General features: G+C 49.0%; 1 protein-coding gene and 1 non-coding gene across 12 annotated transcripts in view; both read right to left on the reverse strand.

Annotated features, from left to right (window-relative positions):
- Positions 1-24,444, reverse strand: part of CAMTA1 (calmodulin binding transcription activator 1) — an 842,290-nt gene that overhangs the window by 419,666 nt on the left and 398,180 nt on the right. For all 11 annotated transcript variants that reach the window (XM_032394548.1, XM_032394539.1, XM_032394577.1 and 8 more), the window contains one exon: positions 4,033-4,168. In XM_032394548.1, coding sequence (XP_032250439.1) covers positions 4,033-4,168 — 136 coding nt within the window. The remainder of the gene's footprint in view (positions 1-4,032; positions 4,169-24,444) is intronic.
- Positions 10,170-10,276, reverse strand: LOC116626825. The gene has a single exon (XR_004298353.1). It is a non-coding gene; the product is annotated as a U6 spliceosomal RNA (small nuclear RNA).

Below are 24,444 nucleotides of genomic sequence, written 5' to 3' on the forward strand. Positions count from 1 at the left end.
CCGCCAGTATCTCTCTCCCTGTGTTTATGCCACTTCTTTGCGTCTGAGTCTGCCTGAGGGATGCTTCCTATGTGTTCCGTGCGAGGATGTGCAGTTCCTCCAGCACACTCCTCCTGACCCGACGTTGGAGCTGCGGGCTTGAATTTTTTGTCCCCCTGTGAGAATGGGTCGCTGCATCTTCAATACCTATCACAGTGTGCTGGATGGAAGGCATTTGACAGCTGGCTGATGGGTGGAGGGTATGTGCCAACTAGATCTGAAAACACCACAGACCCCTCCAGAACTCCTGGGAGCAACGGGTGTCAGGGCAAGTGCTTTTGCCGTCCAACCAGGCGAACCTCGACTCAAGGCCCAGCCCCATGCTGATTTGTGGCAGGACAGGGGGCGGGAGAAACCCTACCTGGGGCTCAATCTTTTCATCTATGAGATGGGTATAAGAATAGGTACTTTACATGGATGTTTCGATGAGGGTTGAATGAGATAGTAGAGCTGGTATGTAGATAGGGGATTCATAAGCCAGCGGCCATTGCTCTACTAAGTGCGGGGCTCCTGCCTGTTGTGGGAACCTGGCAGCGGAGGGGTCAGGAGGTAGACAGCCAAGTGCTGGCCTAGGTTCTGAAATACCCGGCACTCTCAGGAGAGAGGTATGGTGACGGGGCAGAGGACAGCGCCATAAGCTTCTGGGGCCAGAGAACAGCTCCGTGAACTTGAAAAGTATGTGAACTCTTCCGGCTTGGCCCAAAGACTTCACCCAGCTCACCTAATCCAGGGTGTGGCAATCCTGGAGGCACAGGGACACTTCAGATCTGCCCCTCTGCTCTCAGGGACTCTCCTCCCCCCAGAGCTCCTACCTCCATCAAGGCTCCAGAGAAGCAGGCACGAATCTACCTGGGGAGCAGGGCCAACCTCAGGCCTGCTGCGATTTCATCTCATGAAACGTTGACATCACAACCACCTTCTTTTTCCTCCCTGCCAACCTTTGTCGTCCCTGGAAACCTTATCGAGCTAGCTTCTCCATGGCTTACAGACAAGACAACTAATCGTGGACTTAACAGCTCGTCAGCTTCAAAAGCGGCTGCCCCCATCCTGTGCCTGGCTGAGAAAATCAATGTGCTTTTGAGCTGCCGTGTGTTCCTAGGGCCCCAGCCTCGGAGAACAAAAGAAGGTGGACTGCCGAGCAGTTCCATGGACAGGGCTGGAAGTTTTCCTGGCCTGAGGGAAGGCTTATAGCAAGTGATATGTTAAACGGTAGATCCGAATATCTTTATCATGCCCTTGAACTGAGGAAACCAGCTCAAGTGGTAGAAAAATCACAGCTCTGAGACCCTGTGCAGGACCATCTGCCGCCCTCTGCTGTAGGCGCAGGGTCTGGACGTACTGAGTCAACGGGAACCACCCAATTGCATCCACTGAAGGAGGAATCGGCGTTCCCAGGGGGAAGCCTCCTCCCATGAGATGCAAAACTCCATGTATGTCCACGTGGCCATTTCCCAGGTGGAAAGAACCACCTGCCCCCTGTCCCCGGATGACCTCTGGGCTTCCCAGCCACCAGTCCAGATCAGAGCAAATGCAGGAAATGCCCAGTGAGATGCGGGGATGTTCTTGCCAAAGATGTCTTTCTTTGGAGCTGTTTTAAAATTATGCCCGTGGTAGACAACCCACCACAAAGGACTTTCACTAACATGATGTGCTCATCCCCACAAATAACTAAGAAAAGCCCAGTTCAAATTGAACAGGGTACCATCTATCATCCATCAGTGTACAAGAGGGTAGGGAAGAGACGGTAATTCTCAGTGCTGCTGGGCATGTAATTAGCACAGCCATTTGCAATGTCCAGTAAAATGCAAGATGCTCAGACCTTGTGCCCAGCCGTTCCAGCAGGTCCGGGCTGCACACGTGGACAAGCCTCTTTCCTGAGGCACTGTGATGTTGAATCGCTGGACAGAATCTAGAAGTCCGCTGACTAGGGAGTGGCTCACATGCTTCCATGGTGGGATACTACAGAGCAGCGGGCACAGTCAGTGCTCACTGACTTACTCAGGGGAACAACTCCCTGAGCTCCGTGGAAGCAGCCACCACACTTGCCCGCCCGAGGTGGCCCTGGCCTCCCTCTCGAAGAACCGGAAAGCAGGCCCCTTGTGTGGCCGACCAAGGGTCTCTAAGTCCCTCTCCCGTTCCCACTCCCCACAGCCACTTATGCTCAGCAAATCACAGAGACCCCTTGCTGTCCGGCCCCTTTCCTTCCCCTGGGTCCCAAGGGTCCCAACGTCCCCCATACAGGGGTCTGCAAGGGAGACTGTAAGTGCGAGCCGCAAAGAACTCCAAACACAAACATGGCCTAAAAATAACCACACGTCATTCTGATTCCATCCAGTGACAATTCTAATTTATCACGTGAAGGAAGAAAATGAACACTGGCTTTTTTTGGCCCTGGGCTTCTGAGCTGCTGCTGGGGGAGAGTTCCACCCTGCCACTGCAGATGACCGAAGTTCCTGACCTACGTATGACCGAGGATGAGGCCTGCCAGAGACCTGCGGGCACCGGGACCGTCTGTGCAGCTCTGGAGTGAGCTCCCGCAGACCCTGCAAGTCCCAGCAAGAGCCCCGCGCGGGTCCCGCCCACTCTGCTCCGTGCCCCCCCCCATCCCTCCAAGCTCCTGTGCCCTCGGGGCCCCCCGCAGCCATGGCTGGGCAGCTGGCAAAATCACCAGTCACCGTCCTAGAACTAGGTCCAGCACGTTCAGGGCGATCTGCATTTTCATGTCTCACCAGCTGACGAAAGCACGCTGTGCAAATAACAGAACGCGAGAGAACGTACAGAAGCAGAATTTCTTGTGTCGGGGCTTTTCTTTGTTCAACATCATAAAGCATTGTTACTGGGTGTTTAAAAAAAAACACAAAAACATAAAACAAAAGTTATCTCTCTCCGTGGGGTAATATAATAAAAGCCACTGGATGCTATTTTTAACAGCCATAAAAGCACATGATTAATATAGAAAAAGTCATAATGACGAAGTGCGTCACAAAAAACGTCAGCCTGGAGTGGGAGCCGTGGAAGTCAAGTGGGCTTATGGTCCAAGTGATCAATCCCGGCAGCCTCGGGGACACAACACACCAGTGGCCTCCAGGATCCCTCGCTTCTACCAGTATGAAATACCAGCTGGATCCCAGGCCAGCTTCTCAGCTCCTGGCCTGACGCAGCACCGTACCTACAGGGAAGATCCTTTACAAGGACCAGCAAGCAGTGCAGAGAAGTGGGTGCTCTCTAACTAGCAGGCCAAGAATGCACCACGATTCACACCCTCTCCCTCTACCACTGTGGCACGTGGCTCAGGCCCTCAAACAAGGAAGGGACCCCAGGAGAATGTCTCCACAGCTGCCCAAGAGTGAGAGCCTGTGGTATGACAACAAAGGCAAAGAAACCAGCCTGCACCCTGTCTTCCCCCAGGACCCAAACCGAAGTTTGCACAGATCCCAAGACTTGTCCTGCAGCACCCACCTCCACCCCAGCCGCAAGAATCCCGCATGCCCTACGATCCCATCTAATTATCTTTAACACCTTCGAGCTCCCTAAGGTCAGAACACCCAGAGGGAAACAGAGAGGCCGTCAGTAGAGGGAGACAAGCCAGGCTCTGGTTGGAGATCACCAGCTCCCAAGGGTCCCACTCAACAGAGGTAGGTCCAGGCCACCTAGAGAGGGAGACCTCAGGCGGCTCCCTCCTCCCTCGTCCCTGCAGGCTCCTCTGTGACACATACAACACAGGATTCTGCAGGAACCTTGCAAATCCCAGTCTACACACCAAGGACTCCCGAGAAACAGGAGCACTTTAGCTAAATCTGGCCTTCATGGAAAACTTAAATGGAGACTATTGGCTAAGAAAGCAGAAAACAAAGCAAAACAGCAAACGGGGTCTTGGCAAACAAAAAATATTTTTGACAGAGGTGACTGGCAGCAAATTACTCCAAAGCAATTCCATGTCATTGCAGCCCAGAAACAACATTTGGGGAATAAGAGAGTCTTTCTGCCCTTTACCTCCACTCCCTGGACCTTCAGCTTCATGTGGTCCTCTCTGGTCGTCTTCCCGTCTTTCCTCTTTTTCCAGCAATACCCATCCTTCCTGTACTTCACTTTCTTCCTGTTGTAGAGGATCATTGAGCCATTCTGTGGTCTGGAAGCAATAAATGGTTAAGTTACCAAGAGAACCAAGCAAAAGACAAATTTATGAAGAAAGATGTCGTAGACCGTAAAAGTCTCTACAGAAAAGCAATATTCCACATTTGCTGGGACATAATTTTTCACCTTTTACTGCAGCTCCCTGGATTAACCATGTTTTATAGCCAGCCAAAATTTGTTTGTGGATTTGGTACCTAATGAATTAAATGTGTCAATGATAGGCTTAAAAAACATCCCCTTAGTAATATCCACCACCTAATCAAGATATATGATGTGGGGGCCTGAGCTCTGCACTGAAAAGTAGAAAAAACAGCAAGAGAAAGCAAAAAGAGCCGGGGGTGTTGTGGCAGGCTGCAATATCTTATCTCTTGTAGAAAAATTTTCTACACATTTTTTAATCCATCACCCAGCATTAGGAAATAAATAAGTTGAACGTGGACGCTAGATGACTATGTTAAGAACAGACCAATGGAAGGACTAGTCGTCCAGGCTCTTGATTCATTGCCCGCATTTAGATCACTGCAAGATTCGGAGGAACATCTACAGCCCTTCTTCTCAAGCCAGCTAAGTACCTGATTCTTTCACATTTGGGCTTCAGCTGTGGGAAGGCTCAGCCCTACCCAGTAAATTTGTCTATTTGGTCCACAACCACCCTGACCTTAGGTCCACAACCACACTGCCCACTTGCTAAATGCTGAGAGTGGACGGTCGCTCTAGTGCCATTCAAAAAGAACGAACCAAAAGAACCCTGACTTTTCCTAAAAGAAGTCATGCCCCAACCCCAGAGAGCAGAGGATGTTCACCTGCACTCCGCAGCCGCAGCGGGCACATACTGTGGCTTGGAAACACCAAAAAGAGAAAGAACTAAACTCCTCTAGCAGCACATCCATGGTGAGCCACTTCCAGAATGAAGCTGCAGCAGGGGTGGGCACCCCAGCCCTCAAGGAAGCCTGCGAATCCCCTGAAGGCTCACAGCACACCACTCATGCCCCATGGCCAGCTCCGCGTCCCTCTGAGAGTGAAACCCCAACCCAGAGGAAGGGGCACGGATGAGTCTGTGCGCCCAGGAGACCAGCCCAGGCACGTCTCACTCCCAGCCGTGGCGCAAGGGCTCTTCACGCAAACCAGGCAAAGGAGGTGGTTTCTTCCAGGGCCAGTGGGCTTCTGTGTCTCTGCTACAGCGGAGGTGAGGGTCAGGCCAGCCAAACTTCCCGTGGCCCAGGGCAAGAGCCCCCACCCCAGTGTCCCCTTCCCCTGGACGAGGGGGCATTTCACAAGCAGGCACCCAACACTGGCCAGTGAGGTCTTACTTTTCCATCGTCTATAGGGGAAAAATGTCACACTGGGGTAACAGCGGCTAATTGCCATTCCCACCCAGCCGGCTGTGTCCTTCGGTAGCAAGCTGACGACCCAACAGCAATTCCGCTGGAAATTATAGACTTTCAACAGTGTCTCCCAATACTTCATTGTTTGCCGATCATGGTGCAACTGGTTTGTGTCACCGTTGGTTTCCTCCCTAAGTCTGGCCGACTCAAACAATTGGGAAATGGCTTCACACACTTGTCACAATGCTGTCACCTGACCGTCTGTCTCGCACTTACTTACAAGTCTGCACTGAAAACCTCACAGTATTCTTCCATTTCTAAATGGCAAGGAAGCTTGAACGTGGGGCGAGCTGTGCCTGCCTCTTCCCACTTCAGCCCTCCTCTAGGTTCGTACCCTTGCAGTCAAATGCTCTAGCACTGAGCTCTACCCCCTAAGTCTGTACCCTTGGGAGAGTGCAGTGTCCAACGACGGTGTTCAGGGCCGTTGCTTCAGGAGTAAGCAAAGGAATACATCTGATCAAATCGACAGGTTCTGCATTCGTCTTGCTCCCTCCACACAGGAATGAAGACATCCATGAGAGTGTTGCAGGGACCCCCTTTGGGGGGACTAGTCTCTTGCAACATCAATCCAATCCAGCTGCTTATGAGCGAAAAGGCTTCACGTAGATCTGCTCCATCCTCCCGCCCTTTCTAAACACGGTCAGTGGGACACCTGAGAGGCTCAGCTGGTTAAGCGTCTGTTTTCGGCTCAAGTCATGATCCCAGGGTCCTGGGATCGAGCCCCACGTTGGGCTCCTTCTCAGCAGGGAGCCTGCTTCTCCCCCTCCCTCTGTCTGCCCCTCCCCCTTGCTTGTGCTCTCTCTCTCTCTGTCAAATAAATAAATAAAATATTTTAAAAAATTAAAAAATAAACATGGTCAGTGAATCTCAGCAGTGTATTCAGGCCAACTGTCCCAAGATCATGATTGGTATGACCCAATCATGAACATCCCGAAATACTGTCAATGTCCACAGTCAGAACCCACAGCTACACCCACCTAAGGAAACCCATCTTCCTCCAGTTACCTGCCCTTTGCATTCTGAGAATGTGAGAATGGCCCTGTCACCTGACACTTTGAGATGGACACAATCCCACAGGGAACCTAAGTGTCCACCTTAAATGGCCTTAATAAATGGAATCTTCACTTTAACCTGCAATAATGAGCAACCTAATCATGTTTAATCCAGCACTCTGATTTTATTAGAACTTGCCTCTGCTCTGTGTGATGGGGAACGTCCCTCCCTCCACAGTTCTCAGGTCCTAAGAATGGCAAAGAGAAAACCAGACTGCAGAGGGGCCCCACAGCTGGAAGAAAACGAGGCTGAACTGCCGCCCCAGAAGATAATTTGGAGCAAGCTGGTGGGAAGGGGTCCAGGAGAAGAGGGAGGGGTGGGCCAGTCAGGGGAGGGCTTGAGTACATCTCATGACAGTGTAAAAGGTAGCACACACCTGAGAAGAGCAGGGAAATGGGGACAGAGTTGAGGACAGAGAGTCAAGTAGGAGGCATGGAAGTCCTGCTGCTTACTGATCCCCAGTCCCAGCGAGGGCCTGGCATGGGAGGAGCAGGCCACACGTGTGCCTACGCCCACGTCTGTACCTGTGTCTCTGTCTACCTCCATGTGTATGTCTACACCAGCATCTGCATCTAGATCTGCCTGTGCCTCTAGCTCCATCTGCATCCACTGTGTGTCTCGATGTCGACACCCGCACCTACATCACATCGACATCCATAGATACATCTCTGTGTCTTTGTCCACAGTGTCCACATCCTCACAGCAACTCCATGAGGTAATATCATTCCCAACATACAGATGAGGGAACCAAGCCTTTGTAGCCAGAAAGCATCTGAGCAGGATTCACTCGGAGTCAGTGTGACTCTAGAGCCTCCCCCAAAGTCTACTGGGTTAGCATAGACTGTGGGGCCAGTCCTGGTTTGCTCTACTGGCTGGGCGATCTTTAAGGCCCTGAAAGCACCCTGCACCCAGCAAGTCCTGGCTTCCTCACCTCACAATTGGGATAACTCTGGGGCAATCCCAGGCGTCTTCACCCCATGCTTAGGATGACTCTGGGGGCTCTATATGGTCTTCCAGAGTCTACGTTCCAGTTGCTCAAGTGGAGACCTGCTAGATAAGAGCCTTTTATTTGTATTCCTCTCCCTCCTTCCTCACGTTCATGCCCCCTGCTGGTGTTTCCTGGGACCACCTCTCAAATAAACTGCTTATACACAAGTCTTCATCTCAGGATCTCCTGGGGGAAGCCCAGACTAAAGTTGACAGTCTAAGAGAGCCTCAGGAAACAATCTGAGTCCTCCATTGCAGCAGAGAGAGGAATATCAAGGGAAAACGATGGAAAACAGGGAGCTTCATTCTAATGAGGGAGGCTTCTAGCCAAATAACCTTTTGATCTGAGAAACTAATGGCTGGCAAAACCAGTAACACTCACGCAATACGGTAAAAAGATCATGGGATCAATGGAAAAACTACTGCAAATTCTAAAAGTAAACAGGCAGGTATAAAATTAAGATACATAATCAATAGTTTGTGTGTGTGTGTGTGCATGTGTGATATGCGCATGCTCACACATGCACACACACAAATAAAACAGAAGGAAAGATGAGGACTCCATCATATATATATACTGTATGACTTACATAATACACTAAATGCTATAGAGAAAAAGAAAATTAAATACTTAGGCATAAATTTAATAAGAAACTCCTAAAACCTGAGGAGAAAAACTATAAAAGTCTACAGGACAAATTAGGTTTCAATAAATGCAAAAACATAACATGTTCTTGATTAGGAAGAGCGAAGATCATAAAAATGTCAATCTTCCCGAAATTAATTTATAAATAAAAGGTAATGACAAGAATCCCATCAGGATTTTTTGCTGGATCTAGAGAATTTTATTATAAAATTTATTGGGAAGGAAAAAACACCAGTGATAGTCAGAAAAACCTTTAATAAAGAGGACCGAGGTGTAGAGGCTAGCCCTACCAGTCATTAACATGTCCTATTTTCAAAAGTATGGAACTGATATATGAATACATAGAAAGACCAAGGGAACAGAATAGGAGATCCAGAAATATTCCCACTTGCATATGCAAATTTAGTATACACTAAAGGAGACATTGCAAGTCAGTGAGGGAAGGGGACTGACTTTTTAATAATGATATTGGCATATGGAAAAAGATAAAATTGGATCTATCCCTCACACTGTACAGCAGCATGAATTTCAAATGGACCAGAGATTTAAACATAGTAAATAAAATCACACTACTAGAGGAGAAAATATAGGTGAATTTCTCTATAACGTGAAAATGGAGAAAACTTCCTAAGCATGATTAAAAACCCAGCAACAACAGGTGAAAGACAGATACATCGGAGAACATAAACATAAAACTGCCAGACTGTATTCCAACAGGGCAGTGCCATTTTACTGACTAGAAATGAAAGGATTCCAACATCTCCACAACCTTCCCAGGATTTGACATTGTCTTGTCTCTTGGATTACGGCCATCCTCCTGGGTGTGTAGCACTGTTTTCATTTGCATCTCCCTAATGATTAATGGTGCTGAGCATCTTTCCATGTCCTCATTAGCCATTCATAGAAGTTCCTTAGTGAAACATCTATTTGAATCATTTGCCCATTTCTAATTGAGTTGTGTTCTTCTTTTTGAGTTGTAAGAGCTTTTTCAATAAAATCTAGATAGAAGTCCTTTATCAGATATTGGATTTGCAAATGTTTTGTCCCAGTCCATGACTTTTCCTGTTCTTTATGGGTTTCTTTTAAAGAGCAAAAGTTTTTAACTTTGGTAAAATTCCAATTTATTGACTTTTTTCTTTTATGAATCATGCTTTCAATATCATATCTAGGATTTCTTTTTCCTAACCTGAGGTCACAAAAATCTTCTCTTGTGTTTTCTTCCTAGCTTTATAGTTTTAGCTTTTACATTTAAGTCTATGATGCATTTTGAGTTAACTTTTGTGTACGGTGTGAGGTAAGGGCCTAAGCTGATTTTTGGCACATGGACATCCAATTGTTCCAGCACCATTTGTTTTTGTTTCTGTTTCTGTTTAAGAAAAAAAAAAAAAGAGGCTATCCTTTCCCCCACTGAATTACACTTGCACGTTTGATGAAAATGAATTGACCATAAACATAAGACTTTATTTCTAGACTTCATACTTTGCTCTGTTTTCCATCCTCATGCCAGTACTACACTGTCTCGATTGCTGCAGCTCTGTAGTAAGTTTTGAAGTCAGGGACTATATGTCCTCCAACCTTGCTCTTATTTTTCAAAATTGTTTTGGCTATTCTAGGTCCTTTGTATTCCTGTAGAAACTTTTAAGGTTAGTTTGACAATTTCTGCAACAACAAAAATGCCTGCTGGGATTTTTATAGAGGTTGCAGTGAGTCTAAAAGTCAATTTGGAAAGAACTGCCACCTTAACAATATTGAATCTTCTAATCACTTCCAATCACAGAACATGGAGTACTTCTCCATTTGTGTAAATCTTTAATTTCTCTCAGTAAGACTTTGTAGTACAGGTTTTATACTTTACAAATTAAATTTATCTAAGTACTTTATCCCTTTTGATGCTACTGTGAATGGAACTGTTTATTTTTTATTTTTTAACTATGGAACACTTCATGAATTTGTGTATGATCCTTGTGTAGACACTATGCTGATCTTCTCTGTATCATTCCAATTTCAGTATATGTGCTGCTAAAGTGAGCACTGGAATTGTTTACTTTAAATTTCCTTTTTGGATTGCTCATTCCCACATTTCCACTTATAGATAGATACACAATTTGATTTTTGCATATTGATCTTGTATTCTATGACTTTGCTAAACTCATTTATTAGTTCCAGTAAAATTTTTTTGCAGATTCTTTAGGGTCTTTTACATTTATAATCAAGTCACCTATGGATAAATAGAGTTTTACTTCTTCTTTTCCATTCTAGATGCCTTTTCTTTTTCTTGCCTTATTGCACTGGCTAGAACCGCCAGTACAATGTTGAATAGAAATGGTGAGAATAAACACCCTTGTCTTGCTCCTCATCTTAGAGGGAAAACACTCAGTTTCACAATTAAGTATGATGTGAGCTGTGTCAAAGATTTTAAATCATATAAAAAGGACTCAGGAACCAACTTGAAGAGGCTCCAAAAATGGGCCAATTTGAGCATCAGTAATAATAGCAATTGCTTTGGGTTAAAACACATTAAATATATTTAAATCCATAAGTTCATAATGAAACTAAAGCATGTAAATAAGAAAACTAAGTGATCATTGTTGGAGGAGGCTAGTGAACCAATACATTATTTTGAAAACTAAAAAAGGATTAGGAGGAAGAATTAGGCATTTATCTTACCTTTCCTGTACCAACTGTTCCTTTGAGTTAACAAATCACAAAAAAGAGGACTTTCTCTGTAAAAGTATTCCCGCCAATAAATGAAAAAGTGACAATTAAAATGTCACCATTTTGCAACCCCTAATAATTAATGAATCATCAACAGTGACTAACATCACAAAAGAGAGACAACCAGACAGGATGTGTCCCTGATAGAACATTTTGTTGTAGGAAAAACAATTTTAGTTTGAAATTATTCAGACCTCTTGATCTACCACTTTATAAGATTCACAGAGGACAGAAGAACATGGTAAACGACACCATAGGGATATAGTCAGCAAAATCCAGATTGTGGGAAGCTCTACAGGACCAATGACCTGGATTCTTCAAAAAATTGAGTGAAAAAAGAGAATAAGAGAATGCTAGAGTAGAAATATATAGATAAAAAAGACAAAAGATGTGTCAACCAGTCACAATGTATAGACCTTACTTGGATACTAAGGCAAACAAACACTGTTAAAAAAAAAAAAGTATATATATATATATATATATAGCATTTGTGAAACTATTGGAATCTTCAACAGTGATTGGATATTTAATGATATCTAGAAATATTAATTTTTAAGAGTGATAATTGTAGTGCAGAGGTGTTTTTTTAAAAAGAGACCTTATATTTTAGAGCTGTATACTGAAGCATTTGCTGATGAAATTGTATAGTGTCTAAAATATGTTTCAAAACAATGTGTGTGGTGGTAGGCGCGGGGGATGTGAATGAAACAAGACTGGCCATGTGTTGGCCATAGTTGAAAGTAGATGATAAGTACATAGGAGTTTATTACACTAGCCTGTCCATATTTATAGATGTTGGAAATTTTCCATAATAAGAAGTTTAAAAAAAAAAGATGATCATGGGATTTGAAGTGAGCCCGAGGTTACAATCTTGGCTCAGCTCTTTATGAGCTGTGTGACCTTGAACAAATTATTTGATCTCTCTGTTTAGTAGACATAATGCATGCAAGGTGCCCAGTGTGCTACCCACCATGTAATACATGTTCTTCATGACTAATAATGATAACAAACTTGGCCCCTTTTTGTAGGTTTCCACTACCAGGGACAATGATGGTGAGACTTAGGGTGTAATGAAATGGCATATTGTAGGGTACAACTGGAAGATTACCCACGGAAGAGGCCATCTGTCTATAAGCACTGAGGCACACACACACTCATCCACCACTTTAAGGCAAAACAGATTTTTCAAATTAGGTACATAGGAGAAAATTGGTAACTGAAGATCAGAGGAGTGAGGTGTTCTTGAGATGTTTTGGGTGTGGATATTAAATAGGAATTTATGGAGCCACTGGGGGTTGCAGCCAAGGCTAGATTAATCCTACAAAAGGAATGGTCTGGATACTCTCCTGAGCCTGAGTCTAACTTTAGAAATCAGTGTGCCTGAAACAGCTCAGGTCCATGGTCCTTCCTCCTAGAACCTCCCTTTCCCTGTCACTAATGGATCATTTCCAGGACGTTGACAACCACCTTAAATTCCATGCAGACGACTGAGATCCAGCCTGCTCCCCCAGCATCCGTGGGCTTCCTGGGGTCTCTCATTGGCCCCTTCCCCTGGGCTGGCCTAGAGGCAGCAGACTTTGTGCAGTAAAGCTCTGATCTGGTTGATCGGCTATTGTTCTGCTGAATTCATATATGACCCTGTGGCTTCCCTTGGAGAACAGATGATGTCCTCGTTCATAGCAAGCCTCCCAACGCAGTGTCTGGATGGCTTCTAAACAGTGAGCCTCTCCAGAGCGTCCCCTTTTCCAGCTAGAACCTGGGCAGGTTCCCCCTATATCTCCTCCCCTTCTATTCATTGCCCTTGGTCCCATCCCTCGCACCATGAGGCACAGAGAAGGACCTGGGTAGAGGGAAATGCAGTTCTTGCAGTTCCAATGGCCTCTAGGCCCTGACCCCAAATGTGAAACAGGCTCCTGTGACAAGGCACAAAGTGTGCCCTAGAGCAGGGGACGCTGGTCCTGAGCCCAGGGCTCAATCTCCATTCCAGTGGGCAGTTAGAGAATAAGAAATGCCACTCTTCACTGCAGCCTACACACGTGTACCCACACCTTTCTTTCTGATCTTTCCAACACAGAATGACCTGATTTCAATGTACCATTAGAAGTATGTGGTCGAGTCTAAAATGTCAGTAGTCAGCATGACAATTGCTATGACAACAAGAGCGGCCACTTGTCAAGCGTTTACAGTATGTCAGATGCAGGCAAAGCCCTTCCTACCCACTTCTCGTGTGAATCCCACGACAACTGAAGTAGGCGAAAACTGTTATCTTCGTTTTACAGATGAGAAGGTTCAGGGCACAGAGAAGGGAATTAACTTTCCCAAGGTCACACAGCTGGTAAGGACAGAAACAGTGAACCAGCCCACCGCACCCTTTCCTGGCGTCTTGCCACAAATCCCTGGCACATCCCCCAGGTATCCTCTCCCCTTCTCTAGTAGCAACAACCCGGGGCACTTCCAGAGCCCACGGTCCCTCTCACAGCAGAACATTTCATATAAAGGAAGGATCATCTGAGCCTGATTTAAATTGTTCCTTTAGTTCTTCCTTTTGTTGCAAGGAGAGGAAAGGAATCTGGAAAAGGAATGTCTCCCCTGCTTATCTCCCTTGCACACAGACCCAGCAAGAGTAGTAATTGATGGCTGGAGCGCAGCAAGGTTGATAGGCTGCCAAACAGAACCCCGAGAAGCCACAGCAACAGCCCGAATCTCATGGACAGGAGCTGGCTTATTAACTTTCAACCTGGTGTTTCCTTCTGACTTGTTTATAGGGTCTTCACGATTTGGGGGACAAGGAGCGGGAAAGCTGGTGGGGAGCATTCCATGTCCCCCTCCCCCCACCCCAGTCTGGCCACTGCGAGCTATTTATGGAATGATAGGGAGGAAAGGGCTGTCAGGCCCAGCCGGGGCTGCTATCTGCCAGATATGAAAACCAATTGCTTTTCATAATAAATTCCAGCTGGAGCCATAGAAATAATAGGGACCAAGAGAAGGTAACACCAATTTGCTTTATTTGATTAGCTCCTTCTTGGGCAGTCCAACCCCAGCTTCTTTTCATTAAAATAAGGGCAAATTGAAAATCGTAAAAGAGGCTTTCTTATCAGGAAACAAACGATTGGGTAGATTCGGATGCCTAAAAGCCCCCGTCGGCTGCGAACCGTCAGTGCCTGCGACGATCCCCAGGAGCCCCGGTGGAGGGTGTCGCGACACCTGTTCTCCTTCTCTGGAGTAAAGGTGGAGACAGCACCAGCGCTGCCCCGCAGTGAGTGCTGTGTGCACCCCGAGTCCTGCAGGCTGCCCTGTACCCCAAGGACAGCCCGGCCCACACGGCCAGGCCAGGGAGACCTCTGGGGGGCGGGCGCCAGACTCGCCCATCCACAGGCCAGGACGCCTCTGTGCAGGACTGAAGGCAGGATGAGGGACAGCTCAAGCTGCGGGCACTCAGAGGCAGGAGCCAATCTGTATTTCCTGAGGATCACTACATACAGCCTGCTAACCACAGTTTTGTTCCTTTAAATGGAGGCTGGAGGTCACTGGAAAGACTGCCCATACGAAGAGATGGTAATGACCAGGAATCACTCCAGAGCAAGTCTGCAGGGACTCCTTAATGGTTCCTCTCCTAGAGCTCCCAGGGCACTCCGCTTGAAATTCTATTACGATATTCAGTGATTTATTCAATTAATATTTATTGAGCAGCTATTATGGGCCAGGCATTTGCGTAAGGCACTCTAGGTGCTGTTGTGGACGGAAGCATCCCCAGCCCTGCTTGTGTTAAGCCTGCAGTCCCATCCGGGAGGAAGAGGCCGGCCCTGTGCCCGCCGGGGTGGGAGGAGGAGAAGGAAGCCAGCCAGCCTGGAGACCTCCCCCGGGGATGCAGCATCTGAACAGACCTTAGGTGAAGGCCAGGGCTCCAGGGAAGGAGAGAGCAGCAAGGCCAGCGGCCCGAGAAGCAGGTTGGAGGGCAGAGAGCAGGTGCGTGTGCAGACAGAGGGTGAGGCCAGAGAGCCGGGCAGGCCCGGGGTTGGAGGAGCGTGGATTTTGCTCCAAGTGTGATGAGAGACACAAATGAACCAGGTAGGGGACCCGCACCAGCGGCAAAGGAGGAGCAGTGAGGAGTCTGGACGTTCCAGCAAGTGTGACACAAGACCTGAGACAACATAAATTAACTCTATCGGCGCCACTGCAGGGAATAGAGTGGAGAAGCAGCACGAGGCACACACAGGGAGGCTTTGTCTAGGTCGGGCCAAGTGGGGTTGCCCCCCGAACCCCCAGCCCCCGACCCCCTCTGAGAATTCTGAGCTTCACCTTCGCAGGGCTGGGAAGCAACTGAAGGGTTTTGAGCAGAGAAGTGGGGTGATCACTTAGACCCGGCATGCCCGGCTCACCCAGACTGTGTGTCCCTGTGCCTCCTCCACCTGCCATTGCAACATGTAAACAGCAAACACTCTGCAAATGCTCGTCAAATGAGTGAGTTCATCAAGCAACTCAGTGGCTGGAACAAACGATGTCCTCTCTTTTTTCTTGAAAACAAACAGAAAGCGCCACTTACACGTAAAGTGTTTGGTCAGTGACAGAGCAGAAGAAAAAAGTGAGAAAGAACATATGGCATCCCCTTTCTTTGGATTCATCCCTGCTGGAAAGAGAATCTTCTATCCCTGCTACTTGGTGCAGCCCAGGTTACGGGAGCCTGAGCCCAGCGGAGCGAAAAGAGGATCTTTCAAATGCCACCAGCATCTGGGTCACGTTTGACCCCACCGACATCTCATTTGGCTAAAATCTGTGCCCCTAAATAGAGCCTGGCACTTCTACAGACCCTCACTTGTCACATTCCAACACTGATATTTTATTAATAATCCAGTGTAAATCTGAGGGAAAATTAATGTGTCATCTCCTAGCAGGAAGGACTAAACATCTCAATGTGACGGTCTGTTAGAGTTGTCATTTATCATTAGCATGCAATTCAAGGCAAGCGTCCCACATTCTGGTGGGAGCGTTCGAGACAATGAATCTCTGGGAATTAGCTTCTGGTCCAATTATTCCTGTTTTTCCCCCCACCTACCTAGGAGATAAATTCTGTCTCGGTGGGAGGAAAAAAAAGAAGAAGAAAAGCAGGAGGAGGGAGTTTGCTCTTCTCCTTCCTGGGTGAAATCAATTTTTCTCAAGGAGACAAGGCAATATTCATTTTGAGAGAAGGGAATAAGGCTGTACACTAAAGGCCAATAAACGGAGCCGTTCTGATGAAAACTTCCTCAAATCAAATGTAGGGGAACCTCTTAATGGGCTTTGTTCTTCTTTTCCATAATCCATAACTATTAAGAGAAAGATGGGCAGACAGAAGATCCACCGAGGGGGAGCTGTGTAAACATAGGGCAGGGCCACATCCCAGGGAGATGCCAAGAGGTCACGCAAATACTGGTCTCTCCTGCTCTCCACACGCTTCCGGGGGCTCCCTCCGTGCCAGGTGCCGCTGTTGGGCCTGGGGACCTACTGGCAGGCTTGTCATGGTCCTCAGGGAGCTGACAGTCTAGCAAGGGAATCCATCAGTAAACTAGTAACAGGCAAGTGCTACACAGAAAATAACCCAAGATAGAAATGCTGTGCATTAAAATAGAATTGTTTTGTCTAGTAACTTTTTTTTTTTAATCTTCAGTGGCAAACATAAAAACGCTCTCTAGAGTAAATCACGCTTCTGGCTCCAAAGCAGAGTAGCCAGGACAAAGCCTGGTTTGTCCTGCCAGTGGGAGCCCAGGGCCAGCCCTGCCCATGCTGACTGCCCTGTCCAGCACAGGCACAGCCGTGCCCAGGGGTCCGGGGTGGCCCTGGCTCAGACGCCACAGATGGAACCGGGGAGACCGTCCCTGCAGGTGCTGGTCAAGCAGGCCGTGTCGCCCGGCAGGGCAGCCAACTCCAGCCCAGCAGGAAGGAGCACCCAGCCCCAGAGTCCTTCAGTGGGCCCTGCTCTCTTTGCGGGGCCCACCACCACCACCACGGGGGGGGGTGTCTCCCCACAGTGCTGGCCCCAGCACATCTCCTGCCCGCACCCCGTGGGCTACCCCTTGAGACGCTCGGCAGGCTGAGCTGTCCCTGCTCCGGTAGCCTCCGTGAGGCCAGGGGCCCTGTTGGCCCGTCTGAGCCACAGCAGGCCCCCCCTTTCAGCCGCACAAGCCCACCAGGCAGCTGCCATGGCTCCCATTCTGTGGAGAAGCAGACGGCGGCTCACAGGGGACAAGTGCCTCAAGGTCGCAGAGCTGCGAACTGGAGAGTCCGTCAGATACGGAGGGGAAGCGACCTTTGCCCCCCACCCCCATCTCATCACCTGGCAGTCACACACTGACTCTGACTGAAAACTTCACATGACCCTCGTGCTAGCTGAACAGGTGATGAGTGCCCCGGGGGGGCCCAGGAGGCCCGAGAGCCTCCCCACCCAGCCAGCTTGCCCGCTTCCTTCCTCTCCTGCCCGCCCTTTGTCTCCAGACCCGGCCCACACAGCTTTGGCCCCATCCCGACCCCAACCCCACCATCTGCCTTCACAGATCCCCACAGCGGCTGCACTGAGGCTGCCTGGCCCACCCAGGGAGGGGCACCCGGGGAGGCTCTCCGTCCATAGTGGACTCCAGGGCACCCAAGTTGGGAGCCCCTCCTTGCCACGTGACCCAAGCTGCCTCTTCATTCTGAATGCAGGTACCTGGGGGCCCAAGGGTGGCTTCTCTTCGGCCTGCCATGTGCCAGGCACTGAAAGGTCCCTCTTCCTCTGGCTGCTGAAGGCTCCCACCACAAATAGGCATGGAGCCAAGTCGTTCTGAGCTCAGAGAGGGACCTTCGAGAAGGGAAGATGCTGTCTGCCCATGGGACAGGCCTTGACAGCCATAGCCCTGGCCTCTCAGAGAAGTCGCTGGCACCGGGTCTCTGTGCCCAACTGGCATGGAGCCCAGGGGCTGCGGGTTGCATCCTGAAATCATCTGAGCTGCCCTTCACCTGGGCCGAGAAATGATGACTTTCTCCCCAGTCTCTCAGGCTCAGGCTCCCGGGCAGAAGAGCCTGAGTGATAACCTCCATCCAAGGCCATGACCTGCGTCTGTCACCTCCATCTTGACATGAACAACGATATTCTCCCACACGGAAGACCAAAAACCCCAGTAAACGCTGCCGGGATTAATAACAGAATCAGAGAAATGACCTTTGGTGCAGATGGAGGGGTGATGAGGCAGAGAGATTCAGGGGGATGTTCCAGATGGCAGGAGACAGGCAGGGAAGGAGCTTTTCCATAAGCAATGGCCAGCCTGGGGAGGGCTGCGGGGAGGAGGGGTCAGCCCAGAGGAGCCATCAGGGAGGACACAGGGATGCTAAGTGGCCTCGAGCGCCTGGGGCCAGAGCTAGAAGCTGCTGGGTTCCCTCAAAAACGTCTTCCTTCCCCCCCACCCCTCATCCCTGACCCTAACCCTCTCTTTCCTTCTTCCCAGAACCTCCCTTTACTTGGAAAGGGCTCGTCTGGCTTTCTAGCAAGTCTCTGCAACCAAAGCCCAGAGTGAGGCTATGAATCCTGAAGCTGCTGCCTCCAAACCAGGGTTTTGGGGCCACAAGAGTACCAGGTGGTGCTTTCCCCAGGCTGGGGGGAGGGAACCCTCCTTCTGGGCACCAGCACCAGCTCCGGAATCTTCCATGGGGTCACACTGTGGGCGCCCTCCACCTGGCTGCACAGGCTCAGTGGCCCCCAACAACACCAAAGCCCCATCCCTGAACTTGAAGGGCCCCTGGGAATTATTCACCGAGGCCTCAGAGGGCCATGCTTTGGGCCCCAACCAGCTCAAAGCCCCCAAAAGAAATACTTGGATGAAGGCAAGAATGAATGCCAGGCCCCACATCTTGACCGATGTTTAGCTGTGCCTATAGGGCTTCAAAGGCCTGTTTTTTGTTGTTTTTTTTTTCCGCCTACCTGTATTACCAGTTTGTCTACAATGAGCATGTACTGTTTTATAGTAAGAGAAAAAAAGAAAACTCTCTGTCATTGGAAAGTTGAATTTTTAAGGATACTTATGCTGTTCCCTGCCATCTGTGCATGGGCTTGGTGCCCCTCTAGGCCCAAACACCTGCCCCCTCTCCCCTCCCCGTCTTCACCTACCCGCCAGACCCTCCAGACCCCCATCCCTCACCCCAGAGTCTGTAGACCCTGCCTCATCATCTGGCACTCGAGGGTTCAGTTTTACATTCCTGGCCCCTTGAGAACAGAGGTCACATGTCACCAATCTCTGCAGACCTTTGTAAAGCACTCTGCAAGCACCAGGCTTCCATGGGAGGATCAGGACATAAACAGGGAGGTAATGTTCTATCACTGACACCCACCTCCGAGTCCCCCACCCCCTGCTCTCATGTGCAACTCCCCTGAGTTGCCTACCCTGGGACAAAACCTCACCAGCCCCCCTATGCCTGCTCCAGGGTGACCTTCAAATCCCAAGCACACACTGTTAATGCCCTGTGAATGAAGCGTTCATTAGCCTGGCATCCAAAGCCTTCCACCAACTGGGCTCAGCCTGCTTTGCTGCCCTTTTCCACAAATGGCCTTACGCACCAGGGACCCAGTCCCAATGGGTCACCTACAAAATGTGTATCCTCGGGCCTCTGTGTCACTGTGCAGGGTATCATCCTAGCCTAAAAGTCCCTTTCTTCCTCCCCTGGCCAAAGCCAAAATCCTGTTGGGTTCTTCAAAGCCCATCTCAAATGTTACACTATTACTGCCTCCCTCCACGGAATTAACTATTACTGGCTCCGCCCTTCCATAGCACAACACGGGTCCCTCCATCTGGACGCTCCCTGCATTGGTCCTTGTTTGATTCCAGTGAGTTCCACATGTCTGCCTCCCCGGAAGGCTGGAAACCCCCGGGCAGGAGCCATATCCTTTGATTTGGAGTCTCCTATAGACCTGAAAAGGTATATTAACTATGGTGGGTTTCCCAAAATCTCCCCAATGGGTTCCTAACTCGGCCTGGGAGCAGAAGTGATCTGTAAAGGCCTCCTCAAACCCCAGTAGGAGCCAGGAAGTAAGCGTCAGACATGGGTTGAGAGCGTGACCCTGTGCAGCAGGTAACACCATCATTCCTCCTCACAGCGGAGGCCACCCAGGTTCCCAGAGCCTAGACAATTTGCCCAAGGCCACAGAGCAGTTCTGGGTGACACTGGCACCCTGTGTAGACAAGTGTCACCCCAGGCACACATTTTGACCCCTGCCCTATGCTGCCCGCCCCTCAACCCCACCCCAGAAGACGGTTACAACATTCACAGAGACTCAGAGTCCAACAACACCAGCAGAGTGATTGGAAAGGGTCCATCTGGTCTACCTCAGACCTGGCCGGAGGTGGCTTTCCAAGCAGCCTAACACCCCTTAATGCTACAATGCAGCAAGTCTGCTGTGCGCCATCCCCAGATGGAAATGCATAATCCGTACTTCCCAAGGTGCTCTCAGCACCACCCTCATGGTGCAGGGCTGAGTTGTTATCAGGGGGATTCGTCTCTGACTTTCATTAATTATAATGTGGATTGTGCTGAAGGTGTTTTGGTCAACAGAGACCTCTTTGCCTCCTCTCCCCAGAGCTCGTAAATCTGGCCCTATGGTCTAACGACCATGATGTTCCCCTAATCATGTTACTGCAATATTAATAAGGCTGTTTAATGCAACTGGTTCCTTCTAAATTGTCACATAAAAATTTGGTAAATGTCAGACACATCATTTAATAGAAAATGATGTTTTACTGCCAGGGGAGCTAGGTGGCTGAGAGGATGAGGTAAAAAGCCCAGCGATGACCTTAAGGCAGGCTTGAGGCACAAAGTTCTACCTTGGGGCTCCTGCCTCGGGCCCTTCTTCCCCAGCAGCCAGCAAGTGTCCTCAGCCCACTATGCATAGGACACTGGCCAAGGACTCCTGGAGCGGGGGTTAGGCTCAGGTGAGAAACAAACAGTAGCTCCTGTCCTCGTTCAGAGCGAGAGGCAACAACTAGATTTTCTCGGTCACTCTTCATGGTGCCCCTTATCATAGGGGATGACAACTCCTATTTTAGGAAGCGGAGAAAGTTCCCAGGGACACTGGTCCCACATATAAGCAACCTCACATTTGTAAGGGGTGGATTCCCAAAAGCCCATCAGGAGGTGAGTGGGAGGGCCACACTCAAAAATGGTGGGGGCTCCCCTGCCACCTTCTAGGTGAGGAACAGAGCCTTCCTCAGGGAGAGTGGACCCCAGACTTCTCTACTGGAGAGGACTCAGAGCCCACTGAAAGTCTGCACATTTGATTGAGACCTTTTCCGGAGAGAAGACCCAAGTAGAGAAATGAACCCCAGAAATGGAGCTGAATGTCCTGGGGATCGTCTGCATTTCTCTAGACAGTTATCAGCCTGGCAGCTTCCGCAGTTATACGGTGCCAGCCTCGCCACTCCTCTGCATAACCTGACTTCCCGAGAAGTTCCTAGCTCCAGAAATCCAGTGTCATAGAAAACAAATTCCCACTCCTGGTCAGAGAAGTTCTCGGGAAGCTGCTGGTAGGGGAGGGGAGAGGGTGATGGAAGAGGAGGGCCTTTGAGGGGGAATCAAAGATTTGGCTCTTGGTGATTGCTGCACCAGTCTGAGGTGCCCCATTCACCTGGCACCCTTGGGCTCCTTCCTGACACTTCCAGACTCTCCTCCAACCTCCCTGTGGACTGTGGCAGGTCGAGGTTCTTTACGCCATTCCTCTGGCTACGGCTGATGGCGATGCACACGGTATAAATCAGGGCTCGTCACAGCAGCAGCCCATGTAGACAGGCAGCAAAGGAAGCCGCAGTGTGGTGGGCAGGGTGCCATCAGTCGGTCCCAACAACACAGAGTAGCTGATACTGAGTAGCTGGCCAGCAGGGGACACGCATCCACCAAACATTCGCACACAAGAGCCCCAAGGGAGCCTTGGGTAGTGCCTCACTGGTCCTAGAGCCTTGCCCTTGACAATCACCTGACTCCAGGAGAGAGGACCCTTCCCTCCATGCTTCCAACCTGCTGATGGGGCCTCAGGACCCCACTCAAGAGGCAGAAGAGGAGGGCGGGAAACCTTGAGAGTTTTGTGCTGCCATCCAAAATGATGATGATGTCTAAAGATAAGCCAGTATACAGCAGATTTCCTTAAAAAAATTAATTTTAGCAAGTGGGAAATCATTTTGGAAAACATTTCTACCGTGGGCCTCATTGGGAGTGTGAACACACTGGGATCCTCTAGCTGCTGGCTTCTCTTCTTCCCACTGGTTGGAAGCTGAGACACCCCATGGTGGTGCCCCTGCCAACTGGAATGAGAGCCTGCAGACTGGTGCAAATGTAGGCCATCCCTCGGAAAACTCATCAAGCGCCTTAGCCACGGGCTTGCAGCCTGACCTTGAGCAGCTATTACATTTCCAACCAAACCTGCAGCCTCTCTTGCTGTAAAATGAGGCAGGCAAGACCTATGGCCCTACCTCGCAGGGAGTCGGCTTCTCTCCCACTCCAGGAGCTGCAAGAATGTCTGAGCTCTCTGGCTTTACGTCAAGGTGTCGCACAAGTCAAGGTACCATAGAAACGCTTATGATTCACAGTAGTGATTTTAATTAGGACTATTCTCTGCTCATAATAGCCCAGCAGCTCCCTTATCATCGGCTACTCAGGAGTCTTGCACCCAGGACATCACTTGCTGGACCAGCTCATCTACACTCTACCCATCACACAGAAGATGGGATGGTACTTTCATTAAATTTCTCATAGATCCAAATGAAAATCTTAGATATAATAAATAAATTAAAATACATCTAATAAAATAAAATTTGAGATTAAAAGGAAGCTTGCTTACATATTCATGAATCAAGTGAAAACTCAGATGAGCCCTTCTTAAGCTTCTTATTCACAGGGAGTCAGAGATTTAACATGTGCTAGGAGCATTTCTTAGCAAATATAAGCTGGTAAAGGCACATTCACCTGTGTATTCAGTGAACAAGCATCTATTAACCATTACCTTGCATTACTATTTATTTTGCATTTCCATCCCTCTTTGTAACCCTAGTTAAAAACCCTTTGTAACCTCATATAAATAACAGGCACTCAATCAACTGCCTATTAATGTGGCTGTTTTTCTAAGGCTCTAAAAAGCACAACCCCTGACTTCAAGTTGCTTATATATGGTCAAGGAGAGTCACTTCCTACATGAAGCCTTCCTTACTCTGCTGGACCCTGGAGGCTCACCCTTCTATGCATTTCCCACACAGTCCTTCCTTTCCCATTTCCCTACTTTTCCTATTTCCCATACCCACCCCCACCACATGCACATTGCACACGCATGCACAGACACCTATTTCACGTCTCTATCCTCTGCTGGACTGTAAGCTTAGTGACAGCAGACACTGATCCATTTCACTCCCTACAGCCTGGCACCTACATGGAGGAAATGACCAATAAATCACTGGATGAATGAAGCAAGGAATGTATGTGAGGATGGATGGATGGATGAGGGGATAATGGATGGATGGGTGGGTGTATGGGTGGATGGATGGATAAATGGGTATATGGGTGGGGATGGGTGGGTGGGAAGAAGGAAGGAAGGGTGGATGGATGGATGGAATAGGTGAATAGGTGGATGAGTGGATGGATGGATGAGGGGATAATGGATGGTTGGTTGGGTGGATGGGTGGATGGATGGATAAATGGGTAGATGGGTGGGGATGGGTGGGTGGGTAGAAGGAAGGAAGGAAGGATGGATAGATGGATGGATGGAATAGGTGACTAGGTGGATGAGTGGATGGATGGATGAGGGGATAATGGATGGTTGGGTAGGTGAATGGGTGGATAGATGGGTGGGTAGGTAGAAGGAAGGAAGGAAGGAAGGGAGGGAGGGAGGGAGGGATAGGTGAATAGGTGGATGAGTGGATGGATGGATGGATGGATGGATGGGTGGATGGATGGATGGATGAGTGGATGGATAGGTGGGTGGGTAGATGGGTGGATAGGTGAATGCGTGAATGTGTAGATAGATGGGTAGATGAGAGGGTAGATAGGTGGGGGTGGGTGGGTAGAAGGATGAGTAGATGGATAGGTAGACAGATGAATTGGTGGATGGGTAGGTGGGTCGGTGGAAGGATGAATAAGTAAGAAAAGACAAGATAAAGGTCTAAGCTGTGACCCATGAAAAAATGTACTGAGAAGGTGGCTGGCAAGGGCAGGGAGGAATGAGGGTATTGGTCAGCAAGGGAAGAAGATCTAGAAGGAAATGGCTCTGAGGTCTTAAGGAAAAGGAAAGATTTGGCATGGGAAGTGAGTTGCTATTTTCTGATCCCTTCTTCTGTGCCAGGCAGTGTACTGGACACCTCATAAGCATCACATTGCCTCCTCACACCACATTTGAGGAAGGAAGGAAAGAAACCGGGCTCACAGGATAAGCCTGCATGACTGCAGAGCCAGCACTTGGTGGAGCCAAGATCATGAAGCCGGCCTAACACAAGCTTCCTCCATAATGCA

The sequence above is a fragment of the Phoca vitulina genome, unplaced genomic scaffold (assembly GCF_004348235.1).
Source record: "Phoca vitulina isolate PV1807 unplaced genomic scaffold, GSC_HSeal_1.0 scaffold2, whole genome shotgun sequence".
In the NCBI taxonomy this organism is placed as follows: Eukaryota; Metazoa; Chordata; class Mammalia; order Carnivora; family Phocidae; genus Phoca; species Phoca vitulina.